At 38.4% G+C, this 27,622-nt stretch overlaps 1 protein-coding gene across 1 annotated transcript in view; it reads left to right on the top strand.

Annotated features, from left to right (window-relative positions):
- cep112 (centrosomal protein 112) overlaps positions 1-27,622 on the top strand; it is a gene marked incomplete at its 3' end in the record, with an annotated part of 211,975 nt that overhangs the window by 143,077 nt on the left and 41,276 nt on the right. Inside the window, exon 23 of the mRNA XM_084108946.1 lies at positions 7,690-7,839. Within this exon, the coding sequence (XP_083965072.1) occupies positions 7,690-7,839 (150 nt within the window). The remainder of the gene's footprint in view (positions 1-7,689; positions 7,840-27,622) is intronic.

The following is a 27,622-nucleotide window of genomic DNA, read 5'->3' as shown; positions in this document are numbered from 1 at the left end:
TGTGTGTTATAAAGTCAGAATTGTGTTATAAAGTCAGAATTGTGTTCTAAAGTCAGAATTGTGTGTTATAAAGTCAGAATTGTGTGATATAAAGTCGCAATTGTGTTATAAAGTCAGAATTGTGTGATATAAAGTCGCAATTGTGTTATAAAGTCAGAATTGTGTGATATAAAGTTGCAATTGTGTGTTATAAAGTCAGAATTGTGTGATAAAAAGTCGCAATTGTGTGTTATAAAGTCAGAATTGCGTGATATAAAGTCAGAATTGTGTTATAAAGTCAGAATTGTGTGTTATAAAATCAGAATTGCATGATATAAAGTCGCAATTGTGTTATAAAGTCAGAAATATGTGATAAAAAGTCGCAACTATCTTTTAAAATGTTTAATTCTGTGTCGCAAACAAGCTTCCATAGAATTGTTTGCCCAAATGGAGAAAAACAGAAACAGGGTTCTTAATGAATTGGATTTATTTAGTTGTATTATCTGGTTTATATTAGCAGGTGTCATTTAAAAATGTTTAACAGTGTTGCATTTATTATAATAGCATTTTTATGTTTAATGGAGGTGGTGAGGGTTTCCAATGTTTTAATAATATGACATGTATCTAAAACTAAATTGTGTTTGTGGCCATTTTTATTCTATTTTAGTCAGTTTTGACTAATGATATATAATCAGTTATAATGATAGATTTTCTGTACTATTCCCTTGCGACTATTTGGCCTTGGAAGAATACAGTTGCTGTAGTGTCCCATAATGCATTGCAAGGTTGTATAGACAAGTGTCCTTTGAACTTCTGAGGCGCACACTAACCCATGGCATCAACAGGCCTCTCTCAGATGTGCCCAAAGCTGTGGAGTCGCATGTGAAACGCGCCAATTAAATCCATACCGCGCCATACATGCTCATGCTCACGACTGCAGCGTCTTTAATTAGCACTGGGCAAATCCAGCTCTTCTTCACTGACCTTTAATCTCGCCGGTGTTTGAAGCTCTCAGCTAATGATGAGGAACACAAGGTGTTGTCCGAACTGAGCTTGGCTTTCTACAGTAGATCTCCTTTCATCACCGCATACGTGTGCTAGAGTATTATTATGCATGCGCATATCAAATCAGTCCAGCTCTGAGATCCACGCGTTTCAGCTGTACGCGCGACAAACAAGTCGACTCAGCTTTATTCATATAGCGCTCTTTACAATATGCTAACGTGCTAACATGTTAGCAATACACAAATCACTACAATGTAACATGTTAACAGAACACTTTATCAAACAAATAGCAACAACCTGACCGAATATCATTTATTATGATATTCTGCATATCATTTTTTTGGTTACACTTTATTTTAAGGTGTCATTGTTACGGTGTAATTATATATTTAAGTACTGAGTAATATTAATTAACAACATGTACTTACTATAGGGTTAGGGTAGGATTAGGGTTTGGTTGAGGGTTAGTTGCATGTAATTATGCATAATTTACTGTTATTGCTATGGTAAGTACATATGTAACAAGGACACTGTAAAATAAAGTGTTACCCAATTTTTTTTAAGTTTTGCAAAATTGCAAAAGCAATTAAAACACTTTTTGTAAGTGTAAAAAATGTAAAAAATAAAATAAAATAAAAATGTAAGTAAAAGTACAAAATCTTGTTCTATTTCATTTCTTCTTTTTTTGACGACAGTGAGTTCTGATGTGAAGTTTGCCATGTTTAATAGCACAACATCGTAGTGTTTACTATGATTAACGATTTGTAAGTGTTGATGGGGTGTGCGATTCCACAATTTAGATCGCGAACAATTAAAATGTTTCCGAAATCTGCTTTTAAAGAAAGATTGTAGTTACGGTTAGGTAGGGTTATTGCAGTTCTTCGCCATCACTAAAGTTTATTATTTGCATGCGTTTTGAAGCCATGCTGTTCTGACATGCGTTTTCCTTGCACACTAAAAGCCTGTCAAACAGCACGTGATCACTAAATTCGCTTTCTCGTCTTGTTGCGCTTAAACTGTCAAATACATACAAGGTTTACATTAACAGAGTCAGTGAACGTAAAGAGTTCGGATGCATGTCTGTGTATTAGATTTGGTCTTAAAGTGACAGCAGCCTAATAAACCTGTGTCATTACTGTCAATCAAACAGCAAATGACAGAGAACATCACTTACTATATAGTAGCTTGAATAACAATCAATGTATATTTAAATCATGAAGTGAAGTCTGTGTAGGTTTTTTTTTTTTTTTTTACATTTGTTTATTCTATTTCTTACTTGAATGCTACTGTTAAATTTTATTTTCAGAATTTCATGATATAAAGACGCAATTGCAAGTTATAAAGTCAGAATTTCGTGATATATAGTTGCAATTGTGTTATAAAGTCAGAATTGCATGATATAAAGTCGCAATTGCGAGTTATAGACAGAATTTTGTGATATAAAGTCGCAATTGTGCGTTATAAAGTCAGAATTGTGTGATGTAAAGTCGCAATTGTGATATAAAGTCAGAATTGCATGATATAAAGTCGCAATTGCGAGTTATAGTCAGAATTTTGTGATATAAAGTCGCAATTGTGTTATAAAGTCAGAATTGCGTGATATAAAGTCGCAATTGTGTTATAAAGTCAGAATTGCATGATATAAAGTCGCAATTGCGATATAAAATCAGAATTGCATGATATAAAGTCGCAATTGCGAGTTATAGACAGAATTTTGTGATATAAAGTCGCAATTGCGCATTATAAAGTCAGAATTGTGTGATGTAAAGTCGTAATTGTGTTATAAAGTCAGAATTGCATGATATAAAGTCGCAATTGTGTTATAAAGTCAGAATTGCATGATATAAAGTCGCAATTGTGTTATAAAGTCAGAATTGCATGTTATAAAGTCGCAATTGTGTTATAAAGTCAGAATTGCGTGATATAAAGTCGCAATTGTGTTATAAAGTCAGAATTGCATGATATAAAGTCGCAATTGCGAGTTATAGACAGAATTTTGTGAAATAAAGTCGCAATTGTGCATTATAAAGTCAGAATTGTGTGATGTAAAGTCGCAATTGTGTTATAAAGTCAGAATTGCATGATATAAAGTCGCAATTGTGTTATAAAGTCAGAATTGCATGATATAAAGTCGCAATTGCGATATAAAGTCAGAATTGCATGATATAAAGTCGCAATTGCGAGTTATAGTCACAATTTTGTGATATAAAGTCGCAATTGTGATATTAAGTCAGAATTGCATGATATAAAGTCGCAATTGCGAGTTATAGTCAGAATTTTGTGATATAAAGTCGCAATTGTGTTATAAAGTCAGAATTGCGTGATATAAAGTCGCAATTGTGTTATAAAGTCAGAATTGCATGATATAAAGTCGCAATTGCGAGTTATAGACAGAATTGTGTGATGTAAAGTCGCAATTGTGATATAAAGTCAGAATTGCATGATATAAAGTCGCAATTGCGAGTTATAGTCAGAATTTTGTGATATAAAGTCGCAATTGTGTTATAAAGTCAGAATTGCGTGATATAAAGTCGCAATTGTGTTATAAAGTCAGAATTGCATGATATAAAGTCGCAATTGCGAGTTATAGACAGATTTTTGTGATATAAAGTCGCAATTGTGCGTTATAAAGTCAGAATTGTGTGATATAAAGTCGCAATTGTGTTATAAAGTCAGAATTGCGTGATATAAAGTCGCAATTGTGTTATAAAGTCCGAATTGTATGATATAAAGTCGCAATTGTGTTATAAAGTCAGAATTGCGTGATATAAAGTCGCAATTGTGTTATAAAGTCCGAATTGTGTGATATTGTGTTATAAAGTCAGAATTGCGTGATATAAAGTTGCAATTGTGTTATAAAGTCAGAATTGCGTAATATATAAAGTCGCAATTGTGTTATAAAGTCAGAATTGCGTAATATAAAGTTGCAATTGTGTTATAAAGTCAGAATTGCGTAATATATAAAGTCGCAATTGTGTTATAAAGTCAGAATTGTGTGATATTGTGTTATAAAGTCAGAATTGCGTGATATAAAGTCGCAATTGTGTTATAAAGTCAGAATTGCGTGATATAAAGTCACAATTGTGTTATAAAGTCAGAATTGCGTGATATAAAGTCGCAATTGTGTGTTATAAAGTCAGAATTGCGTGATATATATGCTGATATTGAATGCTACTGTTAAATTGTACCTATTATGTGTAATTTGCATCTTTGTTCTTATTTTTAACAACAAAGATGAACTAATGAAATAAACATTTTGGCCCACCTCTACTTTGGCCTAAATGGTCTGTCATCCTCTTTTCTTTTATGTTTTGTATCGTAATCCCGTCTGAAGAATATAATTTTGCCATATCGTCCGCCGATACATTGATCCCTCGTTTCTGATGATCCCCCCAATGTCTAACTACATCACTAAAGCTTTCAGTTTGGTCTCATACTGTATATATTGTTTTGTTTTTGCGCATCTCAATAACTCAGCCACCCATCAGAAAGAAGATGTCAGTTTTACACCTCATAGCCACAGTATAACATCTCCACCAATCTAAAGACAGCCTTTAAAATGAAAGACGACGTGCTGAAGCCATTACCGGCGAAATTCCCAAATATCAAGAGCGAGGAATAACAATCAAGCGGATGAGTGTGTCCCTTCAGGCAAACGAATCTGTATAGCCAAATAATTATTACCATGAGAACTTATGTTACCATAATAATGGGGCGTTTGGTGCTTTCATGTGGTTCGCCCACTGACAAAATAAGCCTAATCTCTCCCTCTGTGTCCGCTCCAAGAGATCACTCCCAACTCCTACACAATCAGCGGATTCCAGTAAAAGCGTTCCTCCGAACATTTATGCACAATAAACAATTATCTGTCTAGCCCTGAGCTTCGCCGCGGCTCTCTTGGCTGCAGTTGAAGCAGAATCTGAGTTTGGTCTTTCTCATTTTCATCATTAAACTCTCCTCAGTTGTGTTTTGGGTGTGAGTTCAGTGTGTGAATGTGAAGGGCGACTATGCAGGGGTGGTCATTTGGGATTTTAACTGTACGGTTCTCATTTTGGGCCCTAAAAACACTGATTCTGACAGGACCTTGACTCAGACTGACTTTAACAGCCGTTAAGTGCGTTTACACGGGCAACAAAACGATAACCAACTAAATCTGTTCGTTATTAAAAGCTAATAATGCATTGCATGAGATTTCATAGTTGAGAGAATGAGAGAATGCAAATAAACATGCAAAAATAATTAGAGTAATGGGCTGCAATCAAGTGCTTATAATTTATATAATGCCTTTCGCAATAGTTTAAAATCATGCCTTTCGGACATATTTTGACTGTCGAGGTACTGTTATATCACAGGTGTCGGGTTTTAAGAGTTTGAAGATGTTTTTGGTGTGTTTAAGACTCCTAAGAGTCTGTGGATCGAACAATCTGAGAGTCCATATTTTGCATATTCTGTATTTATCGTTATTTGTGTTTCTTATATTTTAATGTTTTAGTTTTTGTGTAGCACTAAGGTCAACATTGTTGTATTATTATGTGCTTTATAAATAAATTGGAATTGGGAACAATTAGCAGATAATAGAGCTGAGCGACAATACAGTTTAGATTTAGCAATTAATATTTGCTATTTGTGACCCTGGACCACAAAACCAGTCACATGGGTCAATTTTTTTAAATTTAGATTTATACATCATCTGAAAGCTGAATAAATATGGTTTTCATTGATGTATGGTTTGTTAGCATAGGACATTTTTGAAAATCTGGAATCTGAGGGTGCAAAAAAATCTAAACATTGAGAAAATCTTCTTTAAAGTTGTTCATTTATGTTGGCGATTGTGCTGCATTCACTCACAAAAATACATGTTTTATATATTTACGGTAGGAAATTTACAAAATACCTTCATGGAACATGATCTTAATATCCTAATGATTTTTGGCATAAAAGAAAAATCTGTAATTTTGACCCATTCAACGTATTGTTGGCTATTGCCACAAATATATCCGTGCGACTCGTGACTGGTTGTGTGATCCAGGGTCACATATAGCTAGTAAATATCGCCCTACGCGAGCGAGCATACTGTATGCATGCAGAAAACTTTGGACGTACTTCTATATTCAGCTTTATATAAAGAGCTTTGGTTACATTTTCCAATGAAATACAAAAATCAAGCAGCCGAGATTTGCTATATATTGCAAAAAAAGTGTTCATTAGGCAGAATCAGCAAAAAAAAAGACATCTAGAAAGTATGATGACTGTGAATAACTGTGAATTATTGTTTTGTTTGCTCGTCAATTAGCTAAAAGTTAGCAATTAAAGGTTTTTCGGTAGTGTGTCAATAGGTAGCGTTTTTTGCACAGCCCAAAAAGTCACAAACAATTCGTAAAAGTCCTTTCTTAGTGGTGTTTTCTAGTCAATAACTTTGTTTTTGCCATCTATTTTCAGTAATTTACAAATAAATTACATATATGTACATAAAGTTTACATATTTCATGTGAATGAGTCAAGTCACCAGCTTTACAGTGATAACAGGAAAATAATGATTCAATGAAGCGAACAGAGTTCAATTCTGCTGTCACTGTTCAGATGAAACCAGTTCAGTTTAATAACTGTGTAAAGTTCATCAATCATGGAATTACAGTGAGTCAAGATTGATGCTTTCACTGTTGAGATCATGCTTGTTTTCAGTACGGCTCACATTTATTCCCCTATAATCTTATTTGATTATTTATTTAATTCATTATTTGTATTTCATCTCATCTGCTCATTGGTTCGTCTGCATCCAGAACACAGTAGTGTAATGTATTGGAGTAAATGTAATTAGTTAGTGTACTTAAGTATCTTTTTGGCTGAGTATCAACTTTTACTTGATTACATTTTTGAATAAGAAAATGTACTTTTTACGCCAATACATTTTGCATGGCACTTCACTTTTTCTGCAGTAGTTTATTGCTGCTATAAAGAAGCGATATCGCCATCTAAGGGCATTGAAGGTATTACATCTTGTGTGTTTTGCCTTTACTCACCCAAACTTGTCCAAAATCGGCACAGTGATACTATGACTATTTAATTTTGCTTAACATTATTATAATTATCCGCTATATTGATGCGACCTTTTTGAAGGATATTGGTTTACTTATGGCCTTTTAGTGCACTTGAGCTTAACTGAGACTTGAGAGTTTGTAGACTTGTTGTGTCGACCTTTATTTATTGCAATATTCAGTTTTATTTTGATTTTAGATCAATTGTTTCTTATTTTCACCGGCATGTCTCTTAGCCGTCGAGGACTAGCGCATCTTTGAGCCTACATTTAGTATGAGGAAAATACTTAAGTACTGTTAAAATCAGATACTCTAAGACTTTTACTCAAGTCGTACTTGTAACTTGTAATTTTCGCTGTTCGGCATCTGTACTTTTACTCAAGTATGCTTTTCAGGGACTCTTTACACCTTAGAGACGACTGATTATGTAACACCAGCAACTGAATTGAGATCTTGGCCTCCAGTTAGAAAAAAAAAATACAAAAATCTACTGAAAACCTCAAAGACATTGCTGAATACTTTGACTCCAGCTGGTCAAGCATTAAATTAAGCAGAATCCATTATCTGAGTAATTAACTCCGACCCTGAGGAGCTTTGCTGATCTCTGAGCTCAGGAGCCTGTTGCTTCTCTAGAAGATGAACGAGTGTGTGTGTGTGTGTGTCCACACAGGTGATCGCTGAGCTGCAGACGTCTCTACACAACCTCAAAGAAGACAGCCGACAGATCCAGCAGAGCCTAGAGACTCAAATACAGGAGGAGCAGAGCCGCTGGGACCAGGAGAGGACACGACTCAACAGAGACGCGGACCAGGCCAACAAGGTCAGCAAACACATGTGAAAATATCATGCGAAACAGGATTTCTGTTAATCTTTTAAAAGATCAAATTAATTTGATGCACCACATAAGCATATTGTAGCTTCATAAGCGCCACCTACTGTCAGCAGGGTTCGTACGGTGCTTAAAGTGCTTGAATTTGACTTTTTTTGAAATGTAAGTCCTGGAAAACCATTGAAAACAGCCATATTTATGAAAAGGTACTTGAAAAGTGCATCATTATTGAAAAAAGTATATATATATGCGAAATTAGTGTTCAAATTGTATTTATAAAACAATATTTTCATGCAAAGTGAACACTGCTGACTACTGTCTGATAAAGATATAGATAGAGCCATTTCACATGGCTATGAGTGTAATATTACTCATATAAATATCTAAGTATATGATACAGCTTTCATTCTTCGGGTCAATTATATATTCATGGGAGAGAAAAAAAAATCAATTTGAATAAGGAATATCTTTGTCATAGTGTCCTTTCAAAGGTTAAAGTTACCAGTCATAGCATCCGCTGCACTTTATTTGTACCATTTTGTTTTATTAGTTTATTTTTATTTATCTATTTAGCTTTTTTAGAAGTTGAAAGATGATAAAGATATTGTTTAATAAGTGAGATATCTGATTGTAGTCCTTGAAAACTAAAAAGTAGAACTTGAATAGTTCCTGAAAGTTCTGGAATTAGATTTTACAGTTTCTGTACGAACCCTGAGTCAGGGAGTGAGTTTGGGTAACTCTTTATTTCCCTTGTTGACTATAATTAACTTTGCAATTACATTTCAACTTATTATTCTAACTCTACAGTCTGAGTCTACCTATGAGACTCTGAGAGTTAGTAGAATGTAAAGTTGACTATTGAAATAAATTGCAATTTTACATTCAGCCCATCTGCTGTTTTTGTTCACACCCAATATATATATATTGGGAGTGTGGGGTAAGATGAGCCAGTGGGTAAGTTGACCCACCCCCCTTATATTGCCAACTGTACACTTTTATTGTCATGTGACCATATATTTTGAAACCACCCATCATTTCGGCCAGACTGTGAAAAAGAGAAACACATGGGAGGAGTGGAAGCCACCCATTTACTTTACCACCCATAACAGATGCAATGGCTGTTACATCACATCAAATTTGTCCAGGTCTAAAAATATTTATGATCCATATTGGTGATTTAATGTATAAAACCATGCAAATCATTTAGCTAAATATTAGCCTATGGGGCAAAGTGAGCCAAATGCTGTGGGGTAAATTGAGCCAGCATTTTAGCTTACCATAAAGCACTGTAAGCACTTAAGTTAAGTCTCTGAAGTATAAACTGGCATAATTATGGTATAAATAACTGGTAGAAATGAGTTTTTGAGTTTATTTGATAGGAACAATGTACAAGAACACCAAATCCTTCTAACCAGAAGATGGTTAATCATATAAATCTGTACCTGTAGTCCCTAATGGCCTAACATGTTCGACGTTGCAGAAAAAAATACCATGCCAAGAACCTTTATTAGTTTCATGACATTTATTCATTCATTCTACTTCAGTTTTTAATTTTACTCAACAAACTCTGTTTAGTCTGTTTTTGGGAACAACTTTGGTGTTCAATATTTATTTTCGGAAATGCAAATAATTAAAGATTTTGACATTTCAACTTCATTTGGTTTTTATGTTGTTTAAGTTAGCTTTAAGAAAAGAAACATGACTATTTGTAAAAGGAAATTTGATTATTGAAGTAGTTTTTAAAAGAGGTAAATTATCTTTACGATTTCACCTGGGTTTGATTCAGATTCAGTTAGATGGTGCAACTTACCCACTGACTCGGATCAATTTACCCCTAACCTGGGGTAAATTGAGCCACAGGAACTCTTTTTTTATATATAAGAAGCCATATTTTTAGAATAGATGTATTCTGGTCATTTAAAATGATAGTAAACATCATGAAATTACTTAAGATCTTTCAATGTACTTCTGCCTAATTTTCTCTTATCTTGAGGATCACATAAGAAAAAAAAATGGCTCATCTTACCCCACTCTCCCCTATATATACATACATGGTATATCGGTTCATAAAACTTTTTGTTTTTGCCTAAATTTGTATTATTTGAACTGTAAAGATATTTAAATCATAGATTTGTTGGTCATTTTACAATTTAGGATGTTACAATAAACTTTGGTGTGCATTGCTGCCTAAACAACACGTTATCAGAATTTTCCGAAAAGTTTCCGAGAAATCACTCTTTTGGCCGATCCGGACACCTATATCAACACCAGCTGAGGATTCAGACGTTCGGTTAGGGCGTTGTAACTCAATTCATATGCAAAGAGGTTAGCCAATTACATTTGCATGTGGAAGTCTTAAAGGTACAGTAGCCTGTTTAATTCTAAGGGTCAGGGAGACGGTAGAAAATGCACGTGAAAAACCTATAATAAAAAAATAATAATAAATGGTGAAACCCTCACTAGCATTGTAAGAGGACTTCAGATGCAACATACTTTCATATAAGATGCAGATGAAATGAGCTGAAAGTGTGACACCCTTAACAAAGAGGCTCCTTTAGATTCATCCAAATGATTTGTTGTTCCGCTGTTTTGACCAATCCATCATGGCTGACTGAGTGTTTTCAGCTCTTTGTGTGTGTAACAACTGAAACAACTGCGCACAAAGGGCCTCCAACATGGCTTTTTGCATGACAGAGGTGGCGGAGTCTGGCCCGGGCTTTTATTGAGTAGACATGACTTTGCTGTCCTTTGTGGAGCTTACAAAGAGGGTTTGGGATCGTGGCCGATTGGAGTGTGTGGTGGTTTTACGAGGGTTTTGAAGCTTTGAACTGCTCAGTTTTTGTCACTGAAGCTGTAATGCGCTCTCTGTGTTCAGGGTCAGGCGTTCCTGTTCTCTCCCAAACATTGACTATGTGTGTCATAAGCGTAAACATGACTGTGTGTCATAAACATTATAAGCACATGCTGTAATATAAGCTAATTCATAGTGCATTTTAAAAACAATAGTGTGTGATATAGTATGCAGCAGTGAACTAAATAATTTGTTTTAATTGAAATCTGTGTTGGCGCTGCCGCTGATCCAGATAGAGCAGTTATCATGTACAGTATAAGTACGAAACGGCTTCACAAACACCACAAAGTATCGTTATTTCTGTGTTGCGGTAATTTCAAATGATCACAGAAGAACTGGGATAAAAGTTTACCGTTTGGATATAAACACTGATGTCTACAGTAGTGTTCAAAATAAAGCAAATCACCTTTTGAAAGTAACTTGGCGCTTCAAATAACGAATCGATTACATCGTTACACCAGTAGGTGGCGACAAGTGACTGTAAAAATGCATTTGTGAATCTTTGAATCATTCATTCAAGAGATTCGTTCAAAAAAACGCTGGTCGTGTGTGTGTGAGGTAAAATGACACAAGCTGTTGAAGCTCCGCCCCCTGTGCCGGGAGCAGCAGCTCATTTGCATTTAAAGGAACAGACACAAAAACAGTGCGTTTTTGCTCACCCTCAAAAAGTGACAATTTTAACATGCTATATAAAAATATCTGTGGGGTATTTTGAGCTAAAACTTCACACACACACTCTGGGGACATCAGAGACTTATTTTACATCTTGTGAAAAGGGCATTATACCACCCCTTTAAAATAATTCATACCGTTTAGTTAAACATTTTAAACAGACTGCAGCCATTATCATTTAGTCAGAACCACTAGTAAATTACATGTTATTTTGTTGTCTGTTCAGAATCATTGGAGAATCGTGATCTCAGTTTGATTCTCAATTTAACTACTATCGTGCAACTCAAATAGAGAAATAGTAAATTGGTATTTACTTCATAATACTTGTTTTCTTTAGACGTAAGTGCAGTAGCCCTCAAAAGTCCATCAAGAAGCAATCTAGTTTTCGCAGACACACACATACAGTATATAGCTGAGCTACTATAGCTACTAATATGTGACCCTGGATCACAAAACCAGTCACGAGTCGCACGGGTATACAGTACCAGTCAAAAGTTTGGAAACGTTACTATTTTTAATGTTTTTGAAAGAAGTCTCTTATGCTCATCAAGCCTGCAGTTAAAAAAAAAAAAAAAAAACAGTAATATTATGAAATATTATAACAATTTAAAATAATGGTTCTCTTTTTTAATATACTTTAAAATGTAATTTATTTTTGTGATGCAAAGCTGAATTTTCATCAGCAAGTACTCCAGTCTTTGGTGTCTTATGATCCTTCAGAAATCATTCTAATATGATGATTTATGATCAATGTTGGAAACAGTTGTGCTGCTTAATATTTTTTTTATAACCTGAGATACTTTTTTCAGGATTATTTGATGAATAAAAAGTTAAAAAGAACTGTATTTATTTAGAATAGAAATCTTTTGTAACAATATACACTACCGTTCAAAAGTTTGGGAACAATAACTATTTTTTTTAAAAGAAATTAGTATTTTAATTCAACAAGGATGCGTTAAATTGATAAAAGGTGATGGTAACGATTTATATTGTTAGAAATGTTTTTATTTTGAATAAATGCTGTTTTTATGAATAAATGCTGTTAACATTTTACTCATCAATGAATCCTGAAAAAAGTATTCCAAAAAAATATATTAAACAGCACAACTGTTTCCATCATTGATAATAACTGAGTATCAAATCAGCATATTAGAATGATTTCTGAAGGATCATAAGACACCAAAGACTGGAGTACTTGCTGATGAAAATTCAGCTTTGCATCACAAAAATAAATTACATTTTAAAGTATATTAAAAAAGAGAACCATTATTTTAAATTGTAATAATATTTCATAATATTACTGGGGGGTTTTTTTGTTTGTTTTTTGTTTGTTTTTTTGTTTTTTTAACTGCAGGCTTGATGAGCATAAGAGACTTCTTTCAAAAACATTAACAATAGTAATGTTTCCAAACTTTTGACTGGTACTGTATTTGTGGCAATAGCCAACAATACATTGTATGGGTCAAAATTATCGATTTTTCTTTTATGCCAAAAATCATGAGGATACAGACCTTATTTAAAGCAAAAAATCCATTACAAAAATCCAATTCACTCCAGAAAGTGCTAAAATGCTAACTCGTTCCAGGGTTTTAGCCTACAAAAATAGCCAAACGCCAATCTGCAAAGGCACTGCCTGGTGTTTGTTGAGAGTACGAAACAAAGTTTACGACACAATTCATGTCATGCTGATTTAAAATAGTAGTTTTTGAGATTTCAGTAATCCAGTTAGATATTAGCTATAGTTGCATGATAGATATGAAGATAGTTGCCCGAGTGCAAGATGGCCGCCGAGTTAACCCACTTCTACTTAAACTGTAAATAGCATTGATCTCCTTCCCTCCGCTTACACTGGATTTAGTTTCATGCTTAATTTCTAGACCATACTTTTTAGTTTATGATCAAAAGCTCGAGTTCAATCAGCATGAGTGAGTTATATCAGAAGGGTCTGACAGGATAGACTCTGAAATGATGTGCTAGTGTGGAAACGCTAGCAGCTGCTGAAAGCTTCATATGAGCTCATAAAGACATCTTTCCAGACCTTTCCCACAGTCTGCTGATCGCTGGGAATACATGTACAGTGTCAGTGTGTGTGTGAACACTCTCAGTACTTTACTGAAATGCTAACGTTTAAAAACAGCTCTGTATCTCTTAGCATATCTCTTAGCGTGGTGACGTATGCAGGACTCCACATCTCAACATCTAATCGTAGATCTCAATAATCCGTTTTGATTCATCCCTCAGTTTGTATAAACAAATGAAAATTGTCACTGATAAAAATTATTCTGTGGTGAAGTAAATGCTACAGAAAAAATTAATTTCTGCATGAAAAAGTTAGTTCAGGCAACAAAAAAAAGGTAAATCCTTGTAGAAATTAAAGCGTAAATACTAATACCTACTAAACTTCTAATTCTGGTGTTCCCATCATGCACTGGGGCATACATAATTAATAAGGTTGGAATTTTTGATTCACTTGTTTTCCAGCTGCATTTACACTGTTGTATCAGTGCTTTTATTGATAGGTTTGGTAACTTGCCATTTTGTGGCATCTGGATAAATTAAAATGACACATTCATATTTAAAAACTATCTATCAGATGTTACCGTCATTGTGTATTGTATTTTTTACTCAGATGTTTCTAAGTAAAGCATACACTTTAAAAGTGTGGTTTAATTCAGTGATATAGGCTAGTGTTTAAGTAAAAAGTAAATTTTGTTAAATTTACTTAACTTTGTTAAGTAGATGTTACTTAATTCTGTATGTGAAATTAAATATAATTAAGTAATATTTAATACTTCCATTAAATGTTGTGTCAATGAATTGTCAAATGAATGTTAAGTTCAATAGTGATTTTACTTGATAATAACAAAAAAAAAGCAGTAAAATCTACTTAAAATGTGTTTTACCAAGTAAATCCTACAAGTTTTTTTTTTTTTTTTCAGTGAAAGTAATGCTGTCTTTAGAGCAAAATGCTAAAATACACACCGTTTTGGAAACGCATCTGCAAGACTTTTTGTGGAAAATGTGAGATAAGTGCAACAGAGTCACTTACTAACGTCGTGTTATATTCAAAAGTCCTGTTATGACCATGTAAAGCTCGTTAGCACAGTCACTGTTGAACCTGCTCTCTCATTATGAGTGTGTTTCAGTCGCTCTATGAGTTTCACACACACAGTTCGGCTGATATTAGGAGCATAATGGAGTCATAATGGTATTGTATGTGTGTTTGACCTCTGAACGTTTGACGTTCAGAGTGTTAACTGCTGTTAATGAGAGTCTAATTAATGACTGACTAGTTGATGGAAGTCCAGACACATGTAAAGCATCACTGATAAGACAGAGAGACAGGACTGAACGGTTTGCACAGTGTGTGTGTGTGTGTGTTTGGACAGTGAGAATAAGCGTGTCACACACTGACACTGTTGCCAAGTATCTCACTTCAAAGGCGGATTATGAAAGCTGAAGGGCTTGAGACAAAAAAGAGCAGAAAGAAACATCAAAGTGTGGCGCGTTTGAATGCAATAATCCCAAAACAGTTGTTCTGATTGCGTCGTCTGCTATCAGATGTCTCTGTTGCTCGTATTGCTTAAGATTAAACGCGTGTTTGTTTGGCAAGTCTCCTAAAGTCCCACTTTCTCCACCCGAAAAGCTTCAGAAAGACTGTCTGTGAAAACTTTCCTTCTGTGTTTAGTCGAGTGTGTGTCACTGCTTTTTCATTCTTGCCAAGCTCATAAACTATAGGCTTCCGGAAACTGGAAACGTCCGAAAACATATCCAGCACACAAGACCTGTTGTTGATGTCATGTGCTTCTCTAGAACAAGACCGTTTAAATTCAACTTAAAAAATATATATATATATATTAGGGCTGTCACTTTACATTCGAAAATCGATTGCACAATCGATCGGACCAACCAACGCAAGTTTCGAAAACGAAAATAGGGAATCGATTTTAATGGTCTTTTCTCGAAGCGCGTCCAGCTCGTTACGATACGCCCGCAGCAAACGCGCGTCACACAGCGACTGCAGGCTCTGACAAACACGCATAACAGCAGATTATACTTCTGCATAATGTGTCTCTTTTTACAACAAAACTGTGAATTCTGCCGGTATTCAGACAGTCTCATGCATACAGATACAGATTCGGGCTACGGTCTACAGTCGCCTACATAGGCAAAATTTGTTTGACATTTCTAATGGTAAACACAGCCATGTTGAAGACTGCAGTGATGTTTTTCATTGATCTTATGGCAGTCCACTCTGCTTATTGTTTTTGGAGAATGTTGCACACCTGTTTGTCATTGTGCACGAAACTTCACGCCAATAAATCATCAGGAATATTTGCTGACTTGTGCGCGTCTCAAGCGCCCTCTTTACGTTCGTCCTAATGCCTGTTAGTTGTCTGTGGATTTGCCCATATTTGGCGTTTAAAATGGAAACGTCTTTAGACATGGAAAATCGATTTTACAATCAATTCAAGGAACACTTATGTCTCAAAAATCTAACAGTGACAGCCCTAATATATATATATATGTTAGATGTAGCACACACGGTTCAGAAACTTGAAAAAGTTCAGAAAGTGTATTTACTAGTCGCCAGATCAACACTATATAGTATGGAAGCTTGTTTCCACCACAGAATAAAACATTTTAAAAGATAATTGCGACTTTTTATCTCACAATTGCGAGATATAAAGTCAGAATTGCGAGATATAAAGTCAGAATTGCGAGATATAAAGTCAGAATTGTGAGTTATAAAGTCAGAATTGTGAGATATAAAGTCAGAATTGTGAGATATAAAGTTAGAATTGCGAGATATAAAGTCAGAATTGTGAGTTATAAAGTCAGAATTGCGAGATATAAAGTCAGAATTGCGAGATATAAAGTCAGAATTGCGAGATATAAAGTCAGAATTGTGAGTTATAAAGTCAGAATTGTGAGATATAAAGTCAGAATTGTGAGATATAAAGTTAGAATTGCGAGATATAAAGTCAGAATTGTGAGTTATAAAGTCAGAATTGCGAGATATAAAGTCAGAATTGCGAGATATAAAGTCGCAATTGCGTGAAATAAAGTCGCAATTGCATCTTATAAAGTCAGAATTCTGACTTTTTTTCTCGCAATTGCGACTTTATATCTCGCAATTCTGACTTGATATCTCCCAATTGCGTGTTATAAAGTCAGAATTGCGAGATATAAAGTCAGAATTGTGAGTTATAGGGCCCTATTTTAACGATCTGAAACGCAAGTGTCAAAGCGCAAAGCGCAAGTAACTTTGTGGGCGGGTCTCGGCGCTGTTGCTATTTTCCCGGCGGGATAAATGAATAAGCTTCTTTATTCATAGGTGTGGTTTGGGCGTAACGTGAAATAAACCAATCAGAGCGTCATCTCACATTCCCTTTAAGAGCAGACGCGCTTTTTCCTTGGCGGATTGCTATTATAACGGCGGATTTGCCAGGCGCGCGCCAGGAGCGGTTCACAGCCGAGGAGAGCAACGCTCTCGTCACGGCCGTAAAAAAGAGAGAAGTGACATTGGGGATGGAGAAACACACCCAAATTAAACAGGCATATAATAATGTGGGTAAATGTGTAAGCTAGATGTATGCTTTTATAATAAATGATCTATCTATCTATCTATCTATCTATCTATCTATCTATCTCTCTCTCTCTCTCTCTCTCTCTCTCTATCTATCTATCTATCGTTTATGTCACGGTATGCAGAGAGAATCCAAAAGGCGTAATGGCAGGTAAACAGTTCTCTTTAATAGAAATAAGTCAAAGCCAACAATGGCCGGTTAACAAAGGCAGTTCGTAAATAAGGAGATCACAGATAGTGACTATGAGTAGTTCAACAGGCAGGTCCGGATAACTGGTGCACAGCGAGACCAGGGAAACTGGTGAGGCGTCGGACACTCTGCGACTCTCCACGGCAGGCAGCTGGGCACAGCACAGATCAGGTAATAAAGCAGGTAACGAACAGACCGGACAAGACAGGACTGGACTAAGACAGGACTAGAAACAATACTCTTTAGCTGAGTAAACTCAATGGTCAGTACATACGTGACGGTAGGAAATAATCCGACAGAGCAGAAGAGAAAGAGAGAACTAGAAATAGAGAGACAAACGACAGGAGATGGGAAACAGGTGTGTGACGAGAGAATGAGAAACAGCTGAGATAGATGAAAGGGAGATAATGCATCAAAGAGAAAGAGCGGGGAAGTAATGACCGAAAAAGGCCAGCAGATGGAGACAGATAAAGATAAGAGAAACAGGATCATGACAGTACCCCCCCCTCAAAGTGCGCCCCCTGGCGCACCAGAGGAGGAAGACTGGCGGGAGCGGTAAAAGTCGTCAATGAGCGAGCGGTCCAGGACGTCCCGGGCAGGGATCCAACTCCTCTCCTCCGGACCGTACCCCTCCCAGTCAACGAGAAACTGGTGACCACGACCACGAGGACGAACATCGAGGAGCCTGCGGACTCGGTAGACAGGGGAGCCCTCGACGCGGATGGGGGTAGAGACAGGACGGGGTGGAGGGTGAACTACGGGCTTGAGACAGGAGACGTGAAATACCGGATGGACACGACGAAGATTAGATGGTAATCTGAGTTTAACAGAGACAGGACTAAGGACCTTGATAACGCGGTACGGTCCAATAAATTTGGGAGCCAGTTTTCGAGAAGAGAATTGGAGCGGGAGATTGAGAGTGGAAAGCCACACTCTTTGACCGCGGACATAACGAGGACTTTTAACACGGTGCTTGTTAGCGGCTCGGCGAGTGATAGAACGAGACTTAAAAAGGGCAGACCTCACCGCTCTCCAAGTTCGTTTGCAACGTTGTATGAAGGTTTTGACTGATGGAACATTAGACTCGGTGATAGAGGAAGAAATAAGGGGAGGTTGGTAACCCAGACAGCATTGAAACGGCGACAGCCCGGTGGCAGACGAGGGGGCGGAATTATGGGCATATTCAGCCCACGGGAGTTGCTCGAACCATGAAGCGGGATTGCGAAACGCGAGACTGCGTAAAATGCGTCCTATGGTCTGGTTAGCGCGTTCTGCCTGACCGTTGGTTTGCGGGTGGAAACCGGAGGAGAGACTGGCAGAGGCTCCGATGAGGCGACAAAATTCCTTCCAAAAAAGGGAGGAGAATTGTGGACCTCTATCTGATACGATACTTTCGGGAAGACCGTGTATTTTGAATACATGATCGACAACAATCTGAGCAGTCTCTTTCGCGGAGGGAAGTTTTGGAAGCGGAACAAAACGAGCCGCCTTAGAAAAGCGATCAACAACCGTAAGGATTACAGTATTTCCTCCCGAAGAAGGAAGTCCTGTAATAAAATCGAGCGCTATCTGTGCCCAAGGACGCGACGGGACAGGTAGAGGTCTAAGAAGACCTGCAGGAGGTCTGTTGCTGATCTTAGTTTGAGCGCAGACAGAACAGGATGCAATAAAACGACGAATATCTCGTTCCCGAGAAGGCCACCAGAACCTTTGCGAAACAGAGGCAATAGTACCTCTAACACCCGGATGACCGAAGAACTTGGAGGAGTGGCCCCACTGGAGGACAGCGCGACGAGCAGAAGGAGGAACAAAAAGTAACCCTTTGGGGCAATGGCGAGGCGTGATAGAGTGAGACAGGGCGCGTTTAACGACACGTTCAATTCCCCAGACGGCCGCACCCACCACTAATCCTTGAGGAATAATCCTCTCATCCGTGGGTTCGACTTCGGGGGAAGCAAACTGGCGAGAGAGAGCGTCGGGTTTCTGATTCTTGGAGCCAGGACGATAGGAGATAGTGAAATCGAAACGAGTAAAAAAGAGAGACCAACGGGCCTGACGCGCATTAAGTCTCTTAGCAGAGCGAATATATTCAAGGTTACGGTGGTCAGTCCAGACTATGAACGGGACCGAAGACCCCTCCAGCCAGTGACGCCACTCACCCAACGCAAGACGAATAGCAAGAAGCTCGCGATTTCCCACATCGTAGTTGCGCTCGGATGGAGATAGGCGGTGTGAAAAATACGCGCAAGGATGGACCCTCTCATCCGTGGGGGACCGCTGGGAGAGGACGGCTCCCACACCCACCTCTGAGGCGTCGACCTCCACAATAAACTGTCTAGAAACGTCAGGAGAGATGAGAATGGGTGTGGAAGAGAACAGAGATTTAAGGCGATCAAAAGCAGTCTGCGCAGCGTCACTCCAAACAAAACGGGTCTTGATAGAAGTAAGTGCGGTGAGAGGAGCGACCACTTGACTAAAGTTTAAAATAAAACGTCGATAAAAATTGGCGAAGCCTAAGAAACGCTGAAGCGAGACACGAGAGTCGGGCGTGGGCCATTCCATGACAGCGCAGACCTTAGCGGGGTCCATACTAATACCCTGGGCAGAAATAACGGAGCCGAGAAAAGAGACCGACTGGACATGAAACGAACATTTCTCGGCTTTGACGAACAATTTGTTCTCCAGAAGGCGTTGAAGGACCTGACGAACGTGTTGCACATGAACTTGGAGAGAGGGGGAAAAAATTAAGATATCATCGAGATAAACGAAAACAAAGACATTAAGCATGTCCCTGAGAACGTCGTTGACCAAGGCTTGAAAGACGGCGGGGGCGTTGACCAGCCCGAAAGGTAAAACCCGATATTCGAAGTGACCGAGGGGAGTATTAAAGGCGGTCTTCCACTCGTCTCCTTCCTTAATGCGAACAAGGTGATAAGCATTGCGGAGGTCTAATTTTGTGAAGAACTGGGCTCCCTGCAGGATCTCAAAAGCGGATGACATAAGTGGTAAGGGGTAACGGTTCTTAACAGTTATGTCATTTAAACCTCTGTAATCAATGCAGGGACGCAAAGAGCCATCCTTTTTCTTCACAAAAAAAAACCCCGCACCGGCAGGAGAGGAGGAGGAGACTATAGTACCAGCATCGAGTGACTCGGAAAGATACTTCTCTAAAGCCTTACGCTCCGGAGCGGAGAGAGAGTAAAGTCTTCCCCGAGGGGGGGTAGTACCCGGGTGAAGTTCAATGCCACAATCGTAGGGACGGTGCGGAGGAAGAGAAGCGGCCCGGGAACGACTGAAGACCGCTCGCAAATCGAAGTACTCCTCGGGAACCCCTGACAAATCACCTGGTTCCTCCTGGAAAACAGAAACAGAAGACACAGGAGAAACAGCAGACATCAAACACTTAACATGACAAGAAAGATTCCATGAGAGGATAGTACCCTTAGGCCAGTTAATCTGAGGGTTATGCTCTACAAGCCACGGATGGCCCAAAACTACAGGGGTATTAGGGGAATGAAAAATTAAAAAAGAAATAGTCTCACGGTGGTTACCGGAAACGGTGAGAGTTAATGGAACTGTGGCACGGGAAACCCTGGCAAGGATCCGTCTATCCAGAGCAAAGACAGTGGTGGGATCCTTGAGATCGACAAGAGGAATTCCATGTGAGAGAGCCCAGGTCTCGTCCAAAAAATTACCTTCGGAACCAGAGTCAATCAGGGCATGACAAGAGGCGGAAGAGCAGGGCCAGCGGAGGTGAACAGAAAAAGTAGTCCGTGAAGGCGGCGGAGGGTGTAGAGAGGAAGCGCTCACCAGTAACCCTCTCTCTACTGGTGAGCTTTGGCTTTTACCTGACAGGTGTTAACGAAGTGAGTGTCAGAACCGCAATATAGGCAGAGTCGATTCATGATGCGGCGCTGGCGTTCGGCAGCTGAAATTCGAATCCCGCCCAGCTGCATGGGCTCCGGATCAGTGAGAGGGGCGGCAGAGGAGGTGGCCAGCGGTGGAGTAAAGGATGAAGGTTGCATGTTGCGAGCGCGTCGTCGAAGTTCGAAGCGTTTCTCCACTCGCAGAGCCTGATCAATTAGAGGATCGAGACGAGATGGGACTTCACGAGCCAGGACTTCATCCTTGATCTCGGCGTTGAGTCCCTCGATGAAACGCGCCACAAGCGCAGGCTCATTCCATCCACAGGAGGTGGAGAGAGTGCGGAATTCCACAGAAAAATCCGCAACCGTCCTTCTTCCCTGACGGAGAGTGGACAACAAACGGGATGCTTCAGGACCATGGACAGAACGGTCAAAAACCCTTAACATCTCTTCTTTAAAAAGGGTATAGTGATCAAGGCAGTCTGAATTAGCGTTCCACACGGCCGTACCCCACTCTCGAGCTCGTCCTTTGAGAAGAGAGATGATGTAGGCGATACGAGAGCGTTCTCTGGCAAAGGTGAGGGGCTGAAGCGAGAAGACAACTTCACATTGAGTCAGAAATGCCATACATTCTGTTTGCTCACCCGCATAACAGGGGGGATTATTCACACGCGGCTCTGGAGCGTCTGCAGTGCTGGAGGACGAGTCCGTGCGGAGAAGATGGAACTGTCTGGAGAGATCGTTAATCTGGGACGCCAACGTATCAACGGCAAGGCGAGCAGCGGAGAGTTCCTCCTCGTGCTTACCCAGCATGGCCCCCTGAATCTCCACAGCGGCCTGGATAGGATGCTCATTAGCTGGATCCATGTGGTCGGATTATTCTGTCACGGTATGCAGAGAGAATCCAAAAGGCGTAATGGCAGGTAAACAGTTCTCTTTAATAGAAATAAGTCAAAGCCAACAATGGCCGGTTAACAAAGGCAGTTCGTAAATAAGGAGATCACAGATAGTGACTATGAGTAGTTCAACAGGCAGGTCCGGATAACTGGTGCACAGCGAGACCAGGGAAACTGGTGAGGCGTCGGACACTCTGCGACTCTCCACGGCAGGCAGCTGGGCACAGCACAGATCAGGTAATAAAGCAGGTAACGAACAGACCGGACAAGACAGGACTGGACTAAGACAGGACTAGAAACAATACTCTTTAGCTGAGTAAACTCAATGGTCAGTACATACGTGACGGTAGGAAATAATCCGACAGAGCAGAAGAGAAAGAGAGAACTAGAAATAGAGAGACAAACGACAGGAGATGGGAAACAGGTGTGTGACGAGAGAATGAGAAACAGCTGAGATAGATGAAAGGGAGATAATGCATCAAAGAGAAAGAGCGGGGAAGTAATGACCGAAAAAGGCCAGCAGATGGAGACAGATAAAGATAAGAGAAACAGGATCATGACAGTTTATAATAATATGATTTGCAAAAATGAAAACTGCTGCTTCTGTGTAGATTAGAGAATCAAAGTGTATGCGCGTTGTGCACGCTATACATTATGGTCAAGCATGCGCCCTTAAAATAGCATAATGAACAACGCGCGACGCGCCACTGACTTTAGACTAGGTTTTTTTCTGGCCAGTGGCGCAATTGTTTTATGGAACAGTAAAATAGCACCAGGGATTGTTTGCGCCGGGACACGCCTCCTTTTTTGCGCTGAACCGCCCAGGGAGCGCAAGTTCATTCCCTAGTTTAGCGACGTGCTTTTGTGGAGGGAAAAGCGCACTTTGCGCGGGTGCAAAATAGGAATGAAACATGCGTCGGTGTACAAAGTCAATTGCGCTGGGTGCAAGATAGGGCCCATAAAGTCAGAATTGCGAGATATAAAGTCAGAATTGCGAGATATAAAGTTAGAATTGCGTGAAATAAAGTCGCAATTGCATCTTATAAAGTCAGAATTCTGACTTTTTTTCTCGCAATTGCGACTTTATAACACGCAATTCTGACTTGATATCTCCAAATTGCGTATTATAAAGTCAGAATTTCAAGTATATTTCTTGCAATTGCGAGTTTATATCTCATAATTCTGACTTTATATCACGCAATTCTGACTTTATAACCTGCAATTGTGACTTTATTTCATGTAATTCTGAGATAAAAAGTCAGAATTGTGAGATTAAAAAATCGCAATTACCTGTGGCGGAAACAAGCTTCCATAATATAGAGAAAACATTGCGCCAAAATTCAGAAATCTTTGGAAGATATCACTGAACATTTATTTAAACATAGCAAAAGTAAATGTCTTACTTTCATCTCTGTTAAAATTAGACAAATCTGATATTATTTTAATCTCCAATCTGTTATTTAACAGTTGAGATAGATCTTTAACGCGGATCTAACCAGCAGAAACACTCCGGATTAAACCCCAGTTGTGCAGGCGGGGCATGTTGTCACACTGCGTTACAATGAGAACTATTGATATTCTATTCTATACTTTCATGAATTCTATTGAGAAACCATGAGAAAAAGGCGAATAAAGACTGAGAGTCAATGTTTAGAAACTATTAATTATTATTATGTTTTGAAATATGTTGTATGGCTGTGTTTTGTGGTGTGTTTGTTGTCAAACTCAATTTTTTTAATTAAAATTAATTAAAAATGCCATTATTTTACATGAAAAAGTTAATGATTGTATTTTATTGACACATTTTTTTAGTTTGTCTTATATATTTTTTTATCAGATCACATTTTACGCTGTCATATGGTCATGTTATAATGTATGGGGCATGTTGTCACGTTTCACTTCCATTCCTTCGGGGAAAATCAAGAAAAAAGTATACACTGTATTAATGAAACAAAACCACATAATTGTACTAGACGTGTGTGAAATTAATGAGGGAATAAATAAATACTCTGAACCCTAAGTAGGTTTACACAAACTGAGAAAGTCTAAAAGTGTTGTACTGTGCCCCGCTCTCACCTACTACACTACCCATAATCCTAAAGAGAGATCCACCAATCAGAGCTGTCGCTATTACCATGACACAGAATTATGGGAGAGTTGTGGTAGACTTTGAAGGCAGTTTGTGTCACAGTTTGTGCCCTAGTTCACAGTCAATCTATTAATACCGCACATTTATGCCAAGCGATTGCTTATCATCTGCTTTTCATGAATTATAACCATAAAATAAACATGAGTGTTCTTTATGGTGTTTGTATTGGAACATGTTGAAGATGGTTGTAAGATTTCCAGTAGTAGTAAAGTATAGACATTTCAAAATAAGAGTCCCAGTGTATTTTGGGCTTGTTAATAATTAAAAGTCCCACATTCTGCATAATTTCTGATTATTGTTGATGTAATAACTAGTGTAAATAAGTGTATCTGGCATTTAATTTACCATAAACTCTTGTGGCTTTTCTCTGGGCTACTCCGTCAAATGAAGAAGCAGTTCTTAGAGGTCTTAGAAAGCATTTTAAAGTCCCCCTGTGGTGAAAATCCAGCTTTTAATGTTGTTTATGTGTCTATGTGGTGTTTTTAATGTGCTTTAAGACAAACCATGTGTAAATTCATAAGTCGACACCATTGCTGAGTGTTTTCTCCTTAAAACTGCAGTGAACCAAAGACAGTCTCAAAAACACGCTTTGAAATCGCTGGTGTTTCTGACGTCACAAACTACCTTGTAACCAATCAGATCAACGTGTGATCGTCAACCAGTGGATCTCTGAGCTGAGTGAGTGAGTGGAGGCGGGGCTCATTTGCATATTCATAGAACCACGCATACTAAATGATGCAAGGGTGTCGAGTTACATTCAATCTAGTTTAAGGCAATATTTTACAAGAAAAAAACTTTTAAATATGTCTTTGTTATTGCCACAATGCATTCTGGAATTGCTGTATCAAGAATACATGTGACCTGTGAATACATGTGAGTTAATTGTGCTACTATTTGAAAAGCTTTTCATATTCAGAGCACGTCTATGATGCCTTAAAATGTTGCATAGGAAGTCTTACATTTAAAGGGGTGGTAAAACGCCTTTTTTCGAAGGCTTGATTGTGTTTGTGGGGTGCACTGTAACGTGTTCATGCTTCGTTTTTAAAAATTCGCATTATTATTCTACACTGCTCTGTCCCTCCTTGTAAAAACGGTCGGATGATTTCCGCGTTCTATGAAGCCCCGCCCTTCAAAATCCGCAATGGGCTCAGATTGGTTAGCTGGCCCAGTGTGTTGTGATTCGCTAACCGCCAAGTGCACGTTGTTCGGAAACGTCACGCCCCCTTATCTTTACCGGTAGTTTGTGCTTCAGTAAAGAACGGCGTCAATATTGCCATACCAGTTTGAGCCCGAATCAGACCCAGGGAATGTTAGTGGAGAGGATCGAGCAGAACCTGCTCAAGAACGGCTGTTAAAGGACGTTTCAGAAAGGTATGTTTTTTGAAGATCGCTATATGACACTGTTACTTTTGTATATTTAGAACGATTGTAGCTAAATATCTGTCGCCTGAACTATTAATCCAATACGAACACTAAACATTGGCTTTACAACAGTAGCCAAATCAAACACAAAACCATGTTTAGCATGCCTGTAGATAAACAAGCATGTAGATAAACAATACATTAAAGCTATAATCAAAGAATAATTTACACTGATCACATAAACGACAACACAACAACCACAAACATTTCAAGTTCGCTGCGCTGGTGATATTAAACAGAAGTTTGTATGTGTTTGTCGGATAAGTATGAACTAATGTTAGCATTTAACAAACTGGTTTGTGGAGCCAAACAGCGTTGTCCTTCGTTTACTTCCTTGCTACAACGTACAATTAACAATACGAACTATTACAGGAAAACACAACGACGAAAAATAAATCATACTTGCAGGTTGTGGCCCGTAAACAGTTTCTGTTTTTAAAGTTGGAACTGCTCCATCTAGCCGTTGTGCGAATCCTTCATCGGAGGAGGGGTTTATGTAAATATTGGGCTTAGTGATGTCAGCAAGCCCGCAGGAATGTCGTGTAGTCCCTACTGGCCGTTTTTTGTAGTTCTTAGAAATTGATTTATTTAAAAGCAAATATCTCCCTTTGCTTTAAACTTTGAAAGTTGTAACTTTGCAGATGTTGTTTATGCTCAAACAGCAACATTACACACTAACTAAAGTTAGAAAAGTGAAATTGTGTTTTACCACCCCTTTAAGTCATAGGAGACTGTGTGTTGTTTCCAGCTTTCCTCCTCCTTCTCTCTGATTGGCAGTAGCATGTGCTCCATATATATATATATATATGCTATATAAATGAAGGTGACTCCACAGATATGACTGTGTCCATCCTTCCAGATACGTGTGTGTGTGTGTGTGTGTGTGTGTGTGTGTGTGTGTGTGTGTGTGTGTGTGTGTGTGTGTGTGTGTGTGTGTGTGTGTGATCAAAGCCACTCCGCCAAAGTGAGACTCACCTTGGTGCAGTTGTGTTCCTGCACACAGATGACACTGGTCCGGTTTCAACCCCCTGCTTAAAGGGATAGTTCACCCAAAAACATCACCCAAGTCATCCGAAGTGTATATGACATTCTTCTTTTAGATGAATACAATTGGAGTTCTTTATAATGGCAGTGAATGGATGTATATTTTTTAAGTCCATAAAAGTGCATCCATCCATGATAAAAGTGCATCTATCCATCATAAAAGTGCATCTATCCATCTAAAAGCGCATCTATCCATCATAAAAGTGCATCTATCCATCATAAAAGTGCATCTATCCATCATAAAAGTGCATCTATCCGTGATAAAAGTGCATCTATCATCATAAAAGCGCATCTATCCATCATAAAAGTGCATCTATCCATCATTAAAGTGCATCTATCCATGATAAAAGTGCATCTATCCATCATAAAAGTGCATCTATCCATCATTAAAGTGCATCTATCCATCATAAAAGTGCATCTATCCATCATAAAAGTGCATCTATCCATCATTAAAGTGCATCTATCCATGATAAAAGTGCATCTATCCATCATAAAAGTGCATCTATCCATCCTAAAAGTGCTTCTATCCATCATAAAAGTGCATCCATCCATCATAAAAGTGCATCTATCCATCATAAAAGTGCATCTATCCGTGATAAAAGTGCATCTATCATCATAAAAGTGCATCTATCATCATAAAAGTGCATCTATCCATCATTAAAGTGCATCTATCCATGATAAAAGTGCATCTATCCATCATAAAAGTGTATCTATCCATCATAAAAGTGAATCTATCCATCATAAAAGTGCATCTATCCATCATTAAAGTGCATCTATCCATCATTAAAGTGCATCTATCCATCATTAAAGTGCATCTATCCATGATAAAAGTGCATCTATCCATCATAAAAGTGCATCTATCCATCATAAAAGTGCATCTATCCATCCTAAAAGTGCTTCTATCCATCATAAAAGTGCATCCATCCATCATAAAAGTGCATCTATCATCATAAAAGTGCATCTATCCGTGATAAAAGTGCATCTATCATCATAAAAGTGCATCTATCCATCATAAAAGTGCATCTATCCATCATAAAAGTGAATCTATCCATGATAAAAGTGCATCTATCCATCATTAAAGTGCATCTATCCAT

The sequence above is a fragment of the Abramis brama genome (genome assembly GCF_963993115.1).
Source record: "Abramis brama genome assembly, chromosome: 1".
Classification (NCBI taxonomy): domain Eukaryota; kingdom Metazoa; phylum Chordata; class Actinopteri; order Cypriniformes; family Leuciscidae; genus Abramis; species Abramis brama.
The sequence above is the reverse complement of the archived record's forward strand: the minus strand, read 5'-3'. Positions and strand labels throughout refer to the sequence as shown.